Consider the following 14,419-nt stretch of genomic DNA (forward strand, 5'->3'; position numbering starts at 1 on the left):
AAGCAGTGGTATCAACGCAGAGTACTGATTCGCTACTGCGCGATCGGTGGCGATCTATTCGTATATAAATAAAAAGGTCTCGCCCTGCCTCGCGCGAGTGTACCGTGCACGCGCGCGGCGAGAGGAATGCGCTTCGTGCGGCAACCGATCGCGATAAAGGTGACGAACCTCGACAATAGGACGCGATTGTCGAAAGAAGCGCGCAGACACGGTCGTCTATTACCGAGCGCTATTCGCTGCGTCATTTGCGGCCCCTCTAGTTGCGGCAAAACGAACGCGTTGATAAGTTTGTTGGAGAGTCCGCATGGCGTACGCTTCGAGAACGTTTACGTTTACTCGAAGTCGTTGCAGCAGCCTAAATATCAATATTTAGAAAATTTATTAACACCGATGGAAGATATAGGTTATTTCACATTTTCTAATAACTTTGACGTTATTCCACCCAGCGAAGCGCTCCCGAATTTGATATTCGTGTTCGACGATGTAGCGTGCGACAAACAAGATACTATCAGGGAGTATTTCGCTATGGGTCGACACTCGAACGTCGATTGCTTCTATCTGTGCCAAACGTACGCTAAAATACCGAAGCATTTGATTCGAAATAACGCGAATCTGTTAATTCTCTTTAAACAGGACGGCACTAATTTGCGTCGCGCGTACAACGATCACGTGAACACGGATATGTCGTACGAGAATTTTCACGCGCTATGTCGCGCGTGTTGGCGGTATAAATATGGTTTCTTAGTGATCGACAAAGATAGCGCGCTTCGCGCCGGTAGATACAGACGAAGGTTTAACGACTTCATTGTACCGTAGAGCGATCAGTCGTTGCGGAAACGTCGAACGCGCCGATCGCTCTCTCCCGCGAGCTAGAAGAATCGATTCATTAGTTGCAATGGCCTCGACGGATATCGGTGAACGCGAAAAGACGGCGAAAGAGATAGCTAAGACGCGCGCGTCGATTCGTAAAAAACACAGAGCATTGAAGACCGGCAAAATGGAAAACGAGATCGCGATAGAAAGTCGTTTTAAACCGATCGTCAAACCGCTGCGGCGCATCGCTGATCGCGCCGAGCGAGACGAGATAGAGCGAGACGAAATTAAGCGCGAGACGCGATCGACGCCTCGCCCTCGACGACGAGCGTCGAGGAAAAATGGAAGGACGAAGCGCTGACTCCCGTTTGGAAAAAACCTAAGGCGAAACGAATACGCGCGCGACGACGATTGGACGCCGTCTCTACTCCATTAAACGAATATTCCGTCGAGAGAGATCCGTTCCAGACGAAACCGAGAAGGAGGAAACGTTCGAATCCGAGAGTCTCGAATCGCCCTCGACGCTCGAAATACCCGTTAGACAAATTCCGCGAATTTCTCAAGGTCGCGAGATATCGCACGGTCGACTAGGACCGTTAGGGCGAAAGTATATGGGGGCTCTTCTCGGCGGAGAAGCGCCGAACGAGATCGATCACGTTTACGGAGTTTACATCGGCGAGAAAAACGCAATTCTCGGCGATAAGCGATTCGACGTAGACGCGAATGATTCGAGTGGCCTTCACTTGGACACAGTACAATTGGACACGGTGCAAATGGACACGTTACAAATGGACACGAGATTGTGCACACGGTTCAATTGGACATAGTGCATTTGGACACAGTAATTTTGGATACAGTAGCTTTTGGACACATAAGAAAATATGCATTGTTTACTTGGACACCGCTCAATTGGACACTGTTCATTTGGACACCGTTCGTTTGGACACAGAAAGATGCGCACCGTTCATTTGGACACCGTTATTTGCCCACCGTTCGTTTGGACACCGTTAATTTGCCCACCGTTCGTTTGGACACCGTTCATTTGTACACAGAAACATGCGCACTGTTTGTTTGAATATGTAACGGATGGAGAGAAATAAAAATCATTTTGGGAAAATATAATCAGTATTCTTATAACACTTTATACTGGTAAATCTATGTAAAATATGAAATCGTGAAAAGGAGATACATTTGAAGGTTATAATATCTGTCAAAATAAAATATATTCATACTTATATATCTCTGATACTGATGTCATTAATTTTACATTGCTTTTAGCACTTTGTTTAGCCTTTCGCATATTTGGATGTCATGCATGGATACAGTGGGTTTCGCCCCCCCCTGCGGGGGGGCTCCACTTCCGGAAGATATAACCTAACCCAAACCTATTTCTTATTTAAAACAAAAATTTGGTGTGGATTACGTCGTATAATTTAAATCAAATTTTGGTGTCCAAACGAACGGTGGGCAAATAAACGGTGTCCAAACGAACGGTGGGCAAATAACGGTGTCCAAACGAACGGTGTCCAAATGAACGGTGCGCATCTTTCTGTGTCCAAACGAACGGTGTCCAAATGAACAGTGTCCAAGTGAGCGGTGTCCAAGTAAACGATGCGTATTTTCTTATGTGTCCAAAAGCTACTGTATCCAAAATTACTGTGTCCAAATGCACTGTGTCCAATTGAACCGTGTGCACAATTTCGTGTCCATTTGTAACGTGTCCATTTGCACCGTGTCCAATTGTACTGTGTCCAAGTGAAGGCCACTCGGATTCTACGAGCACGAATTGCTGCGCGTCGGCGATCCCGACGTGTATCTCGTGGAAAAGGTGCTGCGTCGAAAGGGCGACGAGGTTTACGTGAAATGGTTGGGAATGGACGAATCGCACAATTCTTGGATAAATAAAACAGCTGTATTATTATAAAAATGTATTTTTATTAAATAAAACTACATATATTAAATATAACTACATATATTAAATTATTATCGCGTTCCATACGAGTTCTCTCTCGCGCTCCATATAAATTCTTTCTCGCGCCGCTACGCGGCCGCCGCGTCCTGCGTTCTCTCTTTCGCGCTTTATACGGACTCTTTCTTACGTTCTATATACATTCTTCATCGCGTCGTTAAGCGAACGTCATATCTCGCGGTAACCTTTTTTTCGCGTTGCTCGATATATAATACTTTCGAAAACATAATAAAGAGGAAATCAATCTGTCTAACTCGCGGCAAATCTCGACCCGATTTGTGGTAAGCTTCGTTGCGTTCTCTCTCACTCGCATAGAGCATAGCGCTCTCTTTCATCATGCTACATGCAAGCGAGAGAGAACGCAAGAATTTACCAAATCGAGTCCATTAGCCGAGACTTAGACTGAATGGTGGTTTCCATGATTTTTTATATCGCAAAAACACGCGCGAGTCCGTCTTTTTGGCGTTATATACGAATTCTTTCTCGCGTTCTATATACATTCTCTATTACGTCACTATGATAACATCGTAACTCGCATTAACATTTTTTTCACGTTACTCTATATAAAACACTTTCGAGAGCATAATAGAAGAATCGTGAAAATGTCCGATCAGTCCTATTTATAATATATTTTAACAAAATCTATTACATATAAGACTGATCGAACATTTCCGCGATTTTTTATTAAAATCTATTATAAATAGGACTGATCGAACATTTCCGCGATTTTTTTATAATATAGAAATACTCGACCCAGCCTTGTTATTTCTCTCTCGAAACGTTTTATTAAAGTAAACTATATTAAAGTAAACTATATTAAAGTAAACTATATTAAATGCGAATATTTATCGCATTTTCGGATATACAAATTATATTATTTATAACAACAAATTATATTATTCGCGTAAAACGCGCGTTCTTCGAGACGATTCGTAGAATGTCCACCGATGTTTCGAGTCTCGAAATTCCAAGTCAAAGAATACAAGCCTGTGATGTAAAACTTGTATACTTTGATGTGAAATTTAGAAACGCGTCTCTTCGCGATAATTCGTAGAATATTAACCAACGTTTTCTCATCGCGTGAAACCCGCGTTCTTCAAGACGATTCGTAGAACGTCCACCGATGTTTCGAGTCTCGAAATTCCAAGTCAAAGAATACAAGCCTGTGATGTAAAATTTGTATACGTTGACGTGAAATTTAGAAGCGCGTCTCTTCGGGAGACGCGCTTCTAAATTTCGTAGAATGTTAACCAACGTTTTCTCACCCAAATAGTTTAAATCGAAATATATAATTTTATCTTTTTGAGTTAAAAACATGTGTTTCAGTTAGAAGTTCTTCTCGAACTATTATCTTCGGCGCGACCGCGAAATATTATATCGAAAGTGCGATGGTAATATATTATTTATAAAATATGTTTATACTAACAATAAACTACTAAAGTTTGAATGTTTTAAGAAACGTTTCCGATAGCGTCATAGATAGAATAGCGAACGCGCCTCGCAATATTACGAAGCGCTCGCGAAACGCGCGCTCGTTATTCTCTTCTATCGCGCTCGCGGAGTATTTTATTAAACGTAAATAGTATTTTCTCGATATACGTTTTTTCGCTCCTTACAGCGGTATTTTATAATGTCCCCATCGCGTATCGCTTGTCATTGTGCGAACTGAGCGCGATCTTCAACTCCGACACTGTATACATCTCGTGTAACTCGGATCTTATACAAAACTGCTCGCGCTTCATCTCGATCCCTCGTCGAAGACAGCGCGCGTAATCGTCAAACGTTATCGTTCTCGCGACGGCGCCGCTTTTAACACCCTTGATCCTTTTCGTATCGCTTCTACCGTCGACTCGCAGCGCGTACATCTTCGCTCTAAGTCTGATAAATTCGGTCATAATCGCGCCAGCGTTCTCATCCTTCATCGCACCGGGTATTTTCTTATTAGCGAGAGGCATACCGTACGCGTTGTCCGTCGCGTAATCGCTCGTATCGAATCTGTCGATATCGCGCTTCATATCCTCGTACACGTCCTCGCACTCGACGCGATAAATGAGACTATCAGTGTCGGTGTACATTATTCTACACTTATCTCGATACAATGGTAGCATGTACTCGTAGTGAAATTCGTACAAACGAATCTTAGATATGTCGAGAATGCACATACCCACATAGATCGGTTTGTTGAACTTAACCTCGAGTTTGCGCAATTCCACGGCTACGAGATCCTCCGCGAAGACGCTTCTACTGTGAAAGTTCGGCTTCGCGATCATCGCCTCCGCGCCGTATCGCCCGTCCCATCGAGTCACGAGTCGGACATTTGAATGATTGCGCACGTTCTCCATAGTTTTGCCGAACACGGCGTTATTCATCAATTTGTATAGATTTTTCTCGAACTCGTTCTTCGCGTTAATTCGTAATCGCGTATTCAATTCGATGTATTCGCGCAGTCATGGAGATTGCGCAATATTCTGTGTATTTTCGTAATGCGTAATCCGTGTCGAACGCATTGCTGCAGATTGCGATAATATATTACGTAACGGCTCTTATCGTACAGCGTGGCGAGAAGCTTCTCGTCTCGTTTTCCGGGCGGCTTATCGCGCGTCGGGCAGAAGTCAGTGTGAGAATCGTGAAGGTCGGACGGATACGCAAGGTCGATCTCTAGAATGTAACCGATAGGCGAGTTCGGTGTCACGGACGTTAAGTCAACGCTCGTAACGTCATCGACCCATCGAAAATCTTCGTAAGGCGACGATTGACACATCGCCCATCCATACAAATTATTTATATCGAAGTACATGAGATACGACGATGGTTCCGAAGGATCGTATGACTGTAAATACTTGTTATTAGCGCGCGCGTATCTGTTGGAACATTGACTTAGCCCACGGCGTATTCCGCGTTCCACGAACATCACCGTATCGATATCGGTTAACAATTCGAATCGCACACCCGTATATTTTAACATAGCGTTCCACGTGTATCCCGGTAACGTGTAATAGTACGCGGGATATAAATTATAACTCCTCATACACGCGTCGCGAAAATTTTCGAAGACATTGGCCAATAGAAGAACGTCGGTCTTTAAATACAAATCGCTATAATCGCCCAACGTTTCGACGCGAAACCGCTCCCAGACTCTTATCGCGCGCGCGTAATCGCTCTCGGATATCGCGTCACCGGTTAGCGAACTGTGAAAAGCCTCGCGCGGCGGTAGATGAGTCTCCAACAATTTATCTACGTCGTCGACTCATACGGAAATACGCCCTTTCGCGCTAGAAGCTCGAAATCGGCGTCGCTAAGATCGGAAAATTCCGAACGCGCGATCCTCAACTCGCTCTTGTCTAGATACGACGCCAATTTCTCGAGACTCGCGCTTAGAAATTTGAAAGAATCCACGTAACGCAATTTCAAGCGTCTCCCGAACCATCCCTCGTCCCACGCATCCTCGACGTTCTTCGTGAAAGAGATGTACGTTTCTTTCGTTATCGGCAATACTTCCACGCTGCCGGGAAAAGCGTTAGCTACATCTTTAATGATAAAATGCGCGTCGTAGCCCGATAAATTGTGAAAGAATGCGGGAATTACGTAAATATCCTTATAATTTAAATTACAATTCGAATGCGCCGGACCTCTGTATCGTCCGGTCAGATGACAGTGATCGCGCACGCGAGCGTCTCCCGATTCGAACGGTCTCTCGCATACGCTGCAGCGCGTCGCGTTTACGAATCTCTCCCACTCGTCCGATGTAAGATCCGTCATAGGAGCATCGGTATCGAGAATAGTCTTCGCGCGAAGCGCTAGATCGTGCAGTTCTTTAACGAACCACAATACGCAATCCTCGCCGCGATAAGCTCTGTAGGTCGAGCTAACGCCATCGAGCGCGCATCGCGCGTAATATCCGGCGCTATAGACTTCGTGATGCTGAGCGATAGATGTGTTCGACGTTCTCCTCTCCTCTTTCTTCTTCAGCACGCATTCGAGATCGGCGTACACCACGAATGGAAGTCGCTCCTTTCTACTATAGTTGCGAAACTAACCATTTGTCGTCTTTGGTAGGAAGGACTATAGTGCACTCGTTCATCCTTCCGCAGTCCACGCTGTGAGCCAATAACTTATCGCTCGTTCGAAAATAGTGCATGTATCTGCGACATAACACACATTTTTAAATCGCGCGCATTATCAACATCGCGCTACGATTCTTTTAATTCGTACTCACCGATCGCATATATGCGATTTATTTCGCCTACCGCTCAGTTGCGAGCCGACGAGTCGCGACAGATTTTTGATCCACGCGAAATGCGTCGCGTTATCTCTTCGCGTCGTATCGTCAAAATACAGCAGATTAATGTGTCTGTCCTTTTTATCGTCAGTGAGAGGCAGAGGAACGACGCGGCAACCGCCTTTTCCCTCCTTTTTATCTCGAACGGTGTACACATTGATAGATATGTTGTTAATACGCTCGAATCTAGTAATTCTGTTCAAACTCATAGGAAACTTAACACCCTCCAGATTCAGCACTGTCGTGTAATGCGGGTACGAAGATTCCCGACCCGCGTTTTTTTCGGCTGGATACAGAGCAGCGACCACCGCCCATGCGAAACACGCATTGTCATTAGATCGCACGTTTATTACCGCTCTCTTCAACACGATCTCTCGCGGTAATTTAACGTGGCAACCCGCACGCATAGGATTGTATCTGTTCACATTCACCGTTAATCGTTTGAGTGCTGAAGAATTTTCTTATATATATGCTAAAAGTGCGGAATGAAATGCGTAGTAATTTTTTTGGGAAAACAATAAAAATAGTTATAATTAACACCAATTATTATAATAACAAGTAGTTTTGATCAACAAAAATATTTTTTATTCTCACTTATTACAAGAGAAGCGCTATCGCGCTCCTCCGAATTTTTGGCAAACGACAAGTGAAGCGCGATAGCGCTTCGCCGCACTCAAACGGTTAAATTGAATATTCGCGATAACGCCCATCCGCTATCGCGCTCCTGAAATTCCTCCAACGAGGCTAGAGTAGCGTCGACCACTCGCTTCTCGTACCACTTTCGCAAGTCGGAAAGAGGTAGAAGCGGATAATTCTTCGTGACGATAGTCTTAATACCGATCTTGTCGCCCGAGACGAACTCGCCGATGAACGCGGTATTGACCTTAACACTGTTATATCCATCCATAACATCGCGTATTCGATCGAGCACGGTATCTCTAGCGTCCTCGAGAAATCGCTGAGTTTCGATATAATCGAAATTAATAATCGCGCCGGTTAAAACGCGTCTAGAGAAAGCCGTCTCGATCTCGGACCACGAGAATCTCTCGCGTCTCTCTACGCCGCCTCCCACGCGTTCGAAACATCGACGCAGATCGTCCCTCGCGCCCGTCAATTGAACGATTCGAGCGATAAGAGAATTGATCGCTCCGGTCGATCTCTCCCTCGACACCTCTCCCGCAGAGACTCGAGACGCTCGTCGCACCGTCGCGCCCACGCGCGATACGCGTCCTCCATCGCGATGTCCCGCGCGCTATCGAGGAGATAGCGCGCCTCCATCGTGTCTCGATTCATCACTCGTCGTCTAACGAAGGCCAAGATTTTTTACAGATAAACCACGTCTCTTCCTCGTCGTAATTCTCAATGTAGAACAAAGCTCTCGTCTCGCAGCCGGCGCACCAATTATTCGACACGTCGAAAACCTCGTCGACGAGATCGCAAGCACCATCTCGCTATACACCGTTTTCGTCACGTGCGTCGATACGCTTCTCGCGAAACTCGCGCTACGCGCGCAATACGCGCAATATCTCTCGTCCTCCTCAAAATAATTTCCCTTCTCGAATCGGCAACCGAACTTAAAAAAACAATGCACGACGTGATTCACCTCCCACGAAAATTTCGGAATTCCGTATCGCCGTTTCCAATTGCGATAAAGCAAATAGCTATCGGCTCCGACATTCGCGAAAGGCTCGTCGAATCGCGTCTCGCTCGCCTCTCGCACGAACTCCTCCGCGAAGCCGATCTCCTCTATACAGTACAAACGGTCCTCTATATAACGTTCGCGTAGTTCCTTCTTCAAACAATTCGGTATCTCCAAATTCCGTATATCCTCGATACTTCCAATTTGAACATTCACCGCTCTTCCGGCTAATCTCGTTAAAGCGCTCGGCGCGCACTTCATCGCGCCGCGAAATATTCTCGAACGTACTAATACCTCGAGATCGTCGCGGCGTCCTTTTATAACGGGGAAAAATAGCGAGGACGCGCCCCCGATTAACCGAGCCGGATACTCGCTCTCGGACGCGTCTCGCCACCGGACGCGCGACGACGCCGGAAAATGGAAAAAAACTCGCCCTAGCCCTAGCGCGCTTATCGCCCGAGCGCGATAAGTGCGCTCGTATCGCCGCTAACGCGCGCCTCGAGAAGAGGAGAGCGACGAGGGACGCCCCTCCGTCCGCTCGAACGCCCACCGACGATCCCCCGCCCCCGTCGACGCCGGGCGCCCGCCGTCCGCTCGCGGATCGCGCGCTAGAAGCGTCGCGCGCGTCCCTAAAGAATCGCGATAGCGGATTGCGCGCTAGAAGCGGCGCGCGTCTCTAAAGAATCGCGATAGCGGATCGCGCGCTAGAAGCAGCGCGCGCCCCTAAAGAACGAGTCGCGTCAAGGTCGAATCGGGAGGAACCGCCACCCCCCGAACGCCATCTCTCGAGCGCTCTCGGCGACTCGTACTCCCTGCTTCCCCCCTCGCCCTACTTACGCCCCATTCACCCGCCCAGGCCGAACTCCCCCCCGCGGGCGCCTACAAACTGCTCCGAAACTATCTCTCTCTCCCTCCTCTCCAACGGTACTCTCTCTCTCACACTCATGACAAAGTGAGCCAAAAGCATTCTTACTATCCTACTCACATGAATTAACAAATTGATTTTACCTATAGATTACAGCAATACAGAAAAATACTACCATAAAATTACAGTTATTACAAACAATCACGAACTCCGGGGGTCGCTCCAGGGCCACAGTATATTAATCACTGCTTTTGCCACGTCACCGACATGCTGGAAAGGCTCCCTATGTCCGCCATTACGCGCACAGCTCCATACCCGATACTTTTCAGCCTTATAATTAATAATCAAAAATCGGAGCAAAAAATTTTAATGTCTCATTCGACGCGCAATCACTCGAAACACATTTCGGCACACTTTGTTTTCGCTTTAAAGCACTGTAAACGGGAGTTACTCCAACATTTCGGAGCACTCAAACGTCAGTGGACTTAGTCTCAGCTCAGCCCCGGCGAACCTCCCAACCTAACCTGACCTTTTTTTTTGTTTTGCGATGGGAAAAAAATGCGTTATGCACCATACCCCGAACCGGTCTGGGGCGTGTGCGGGACTCGCACCCGCTAAAAACTCTCCCCGTACGCGGCCACCAAATTGACCGCTTTTGAAAGTCGAGACACCGGGTTACTGTTTTCACCTAGCGCCCAATATCCCGACCGACCAATATATACAACTACCTCCGTAATCAACCATTACCTTCTCCACCATTTCACTCCCCCTCCCCAACCCCACTCCCCCCCGGGCTCCAGCCCCACCCTCCACCATCCATTTACCCCCGCTGTAAAGTGTATGTGTAGTTATGTTTGGTATGCTTTATGTAACGTGTATATCTGTATGTGTGCTCTCGTGTTTGACTAACTTAACCTCCTTGATCCCCAGGAAATAAAATTTAACTTAATCAAATTCATTCTGAAGATTACCCTGTAAGTGTGTTCCCCCCGTGTGTTCCCGTCTACCCTTCCCCATCCCCACTCCACCCATCCATCCCCAGACTTCCTGTCTCAGAGAAAGCACGATGATATCACAACCAGCCATATCAGGGCTCCCATAATAATGAAAGGGGAAGAACTACGACCATGTCAAGTCCATAGTTCTACCTAGCCGTAATGTTCATGTGCAGACCAAACACCATGTGCCAAAACCGCCCATGCTGTCCATACATATTCACTCGCTCACAGACACCGTGTCCGAGTCACGGTCTTTCGTATCAGAGCGTTCATGCTTAAACGTCTACTACACGTGACCCGTCAGTAGTTTCCGCGCATGTCCACTCACCCACAGTCGCTCACTCACTCACACGCGTAAACAACTCGCCACCGTACCAAGGTGCCTTAACGCTACAAATATACATTTATTTAACAGTTACCATCAACAGAGTACTACCAGTACTAACAGACAAACAAACAAAAACAAAGGGGAAAAAGGGTAGGTAATAAATAGAGAAGGAAATGGAAAGTAAAGTGAAGTGAAGAAAAGGAGAGGAAAGAGAAAGAAAAGAAAGAAAAAAGAAAACGGGCGACCAGTAATATCGGATGGATTAAACCCTATTCACCAATCTGAATCTCCGTCTCCCAGAAGGCACCCGGTGTGGATCGCCCTCTCACGGCGTCTCTCTTCATCCTCCTTCTCCCTCATCACTTTTTCCACAAAAGCGGCGAAAGCAAGCCATTTCTCCTGAGATTCCAATATGGCGTCCACAATATCCCTCAGGGAAAAATCCCTAGCTAGCCCTAAAGCCCGTTTCAGACGAATTCTCTCAGGATCCCATGCTGAGCAGTCTTTTAGCGTGTGTCGAGCGTCATCCGGTTCTTCACCACACAAGTTTTTATAACGGAGGGGAAATGCCTTTACGCATACCCCGCCTCGATGGGGTTCGAGGCGGGGTTATGTGGGACTCACCCTCGACTTAAACAAACAGCCGGGGGACTACCCACTAAAACTCCTCCGTGTGGCCTACGACTGGGCGTTATTGAAAGCCTATCCGGAAACTGGCATTTGCACTACTTCGGAGAGACCTTCCGCCCACGAGCCACGCCCGCTGGGGGGGGGTGAATTATCCTCCCCCCAGAGTCCCCGTTGTTATGGGGACTCCTGCTCGTACTGGGGACAGGGGGACCACCGCCCCTATTACCCACGTCCCGCCGATGGCTTGGCGGGGTTGGCGTGGCCGGGCTCGGGTACCCCACCCGGGTCCCCGGCCACCGGGCCCGTCTTGTGCGCGGGCCCTGCACGTCTGCGGGAGGAGCCAATGTGGACCGGAGCCAATAGGTCCCCGGCTCGCTCCCCCCGCCCATGCCACCCCGTGGCTGTGGAGGGTCTCGTGGGCAGCGGGGGACAACGGTCCCCGCGCTCATCGACCCTCCCCGTTGGGGCCTCCTGGCGCGGCGCTGTGCCGCGTCTCCGCGGCCGGGAGTCGCCGAGGGGCGGCGGGTCCTGCCAGCAAGTCCGCCGGGGAGACGCTCCCTTTCCCTTTCGGCCTCCTCTTTCTGCCGCATTACTGTCTCGCAGAAGGAGGAGACCGGTCCCCAGGATCCCTTGTTCTCGAGCATCGTCGCCATGACGCTCGAAAGCGAGAGATCAATACCCCCCTAACGTTGGACGAGGACACTGCATTCGTTTGCCCACGCCGGACAATTCTCCAGCGTGTGCTGCGCAGTGTCCTCGTCTCTACCGCAGTGATGGCAGCGCGCGTCCGCTTCGCGCCCGATGCGGCACAGGTACGAGCCAAAACATCCATGGCCCGTAAGCACCTGCGCCACACGGTACGACACCTCGCCACCCGCCCTCTCCACCCATTTGATTAAACGGGGGCGGATGGCCTCGACGACGTGCTTCCCCGAAATATCTCGGGGACTGGAGAGGTCTTCCAACCTCTCCAGTATACATCGCCGAGCCTGAAGCCTTACGGCGGCCCTGACCCGCGGAATCAGTAACACGCCTAGCCCACCGAGCTCCTTGGTACGCCGATAGATCTCGGCGTACATCTGCGCGTAGAGCTCGATGGGCGGCAGTCCCGCAAGTATTGAGGCCGCCGTATGCGACACCGTCCGATATCCGCGGATAACCCTGATGGCGATCCGCCGAAATATTCGGCACAGCAGCGCCTTGCTGCGCATACTCGCCATCAGGGCATCCGCCCAAACAGGTGACCCGTAAAGGGCCACCGCCCGGACGGTTGTCGCATATAGACGGCGCACTCTGCCATCCGGTCCACCCACATTGGGCAGGAGGCGGCTCAAAGAGTGAGCTACCGCCACCGCCCTGGAAGCCAGACGCGCAAAGTGCCCGCCGAAGCTCCAAGTAGCGTCCAGGTAGAGACCCAGATATTTCAACTGAGTCCCCACCCGGACGGAGGTGCCATCCACCACGACATGAGCCGCTTCCGGGGGGGCGCCGTGCTTCCCCCGGTGCAGGAAAAGCGCCTCGGATTTGCGAGGCGCCACTTCCAGGCCCATGCCGTGGATCGCGCGAACGACGCACGCCACCGCCACGTTGGCTGTTCTCACAGCTTCCCTCTAGCTAGCCCCCCCGGCCAGCACGATGGTATCGTCGGCATATCCGACGATGCTGCAGCCGGGGGGGAGGGCGGTGTCCAGGACTCTGTTGTACGCGAGGTTCCACAGAGTGGGGCCCAAAACTGACCCCTGCGGAACCCCGCAGTACATTCCCCTTCCGTGCAGGAGTACACTGCTGTCAGTGTACTCCAGCCGCCTGTCCCGAAAATATGCCTCCAGGATCCCCACCAGGTAGGGGGGGAGGCCAAAGCTGACAGCGGCCTCCTTCACCCTATTCCAGGGCAGGGTATTGAATGCGTTGCGGATGTTCAAGGACACCGCAACAACAACCCTGCCCTCCTCCATAATGGACCCCGCGAGGGATCGCACGCAAAAGATCGCGTCAATGGTCGATCTTCCCCCGCGGAATCCATACTGATCCTGGTGCAGATCCATCCCACCCCGGGACAGGTGCCGGACGAGGCGGTCCACCAGCAAGCGCTCCAGCAGCTTGCCCACTTCGTCCAGCAGGCATATCGGCCGATAGGCGGAAGGGGAATTTCCAGTCCCGCCCCCCTTTGGGATGAGGACCAGTCTGGCCCTCACCCAAGCTGGGGTGAAATACCCCTGTCTGAGGCAGCCCGTGAAGAGCTGCCTCAAGCGCTCGGACAGGTGGTCCAAGGCCAGAACCCAGACCCGGCCGGGGATGCCGTCCGGGCCGAAGGCCTTATTGCCCCTCCGCCTCAATCGACGGATTACCCCGGCCATTTCGTCCCCCGTCACCTCCAAGTCCTCGGTCTATGGAGCGGCGGTTTTGTGTCCGCCGCCGCTCGAAAACGGGGGGTCCTCTAAAGGAAAGAGGGCCCCCAGGACGTCGTCGAGGACCTGGGGCTCGAGGGACTCCGTCACCGGAGGCGCCCATGACCTCAGCCTGTTAAGCACAAGCTTGTAGGGGCGCCCCCATGGGTCCGAGTTTAGGGAGCGGAGCAATTCGTCCCACCCCCTAGCCTTGGCCCGTCTGATCGCCACGCTGAGGGCGTTCCGTGCAACTCGGAACCCCTCATACGCGGAGGCCGTCCTCTCGGCGTCATTACGACGCCGAGCCAGGGTGAAACAGCGTCTGGCGGCCACTGAGGAGCGCCGCAGCTCGGCAATCTCCTCGCACCACCAGTACGCCTCCCTCCGTGGGCAGGGGTTTGTCCGGGGCATCGCAAAGTCACACGCATCGCGTAACACGCCCCGAAACCAATCCACTTCCTCCTGTATCCTCCGCCCTTCACCCCCCGGGCACGGCCAGTCGGCCGCGAGG

General features: G+C 50.3%; 1 protein-coding gene across 1 annotated transcript; it reads right to left on the bottom strand.

Moving 5' to 3' along the window:
- Positions 1-6,994: 6,994 nt before the first annotated feature.
- Positions 6,995-7,968, bottom strand: LOC138938598 (uncharacterized). The gene is made up of 2 exons (XM_070305702.1): positions 7,749-7,968; positions 6,995-7,500 (listed from the first exon to the last, which is right to left on the bottom strand). Exons 1-2 carry the CDS (start codon positions 7,966-7,968, stop codon positions 6,995-6,997), a joined length of 726 nt encoding a protein of 241 aa, XP_070161803.1.
- Between the last annotated feature and the right edge of the window lie 6,451 nt (positions 7,969-14,419).

Source organism: Polyergus mexicanus, unplaced genomic scaffold, assembly GCF_030449975.1.
Source record: "Polyergus mexicanus isolate NDT 795.1 unplaced genomic scaffold, iyPolMexi1.0 SCAF_13, whole genome shotgun sequence".
Lineage (NCBI taxonomy): Eukaryota > Metazoa > Arthropoda > Insecta > Hymenoptera > Formicidae > Polyergus > Polyergus mexicanus.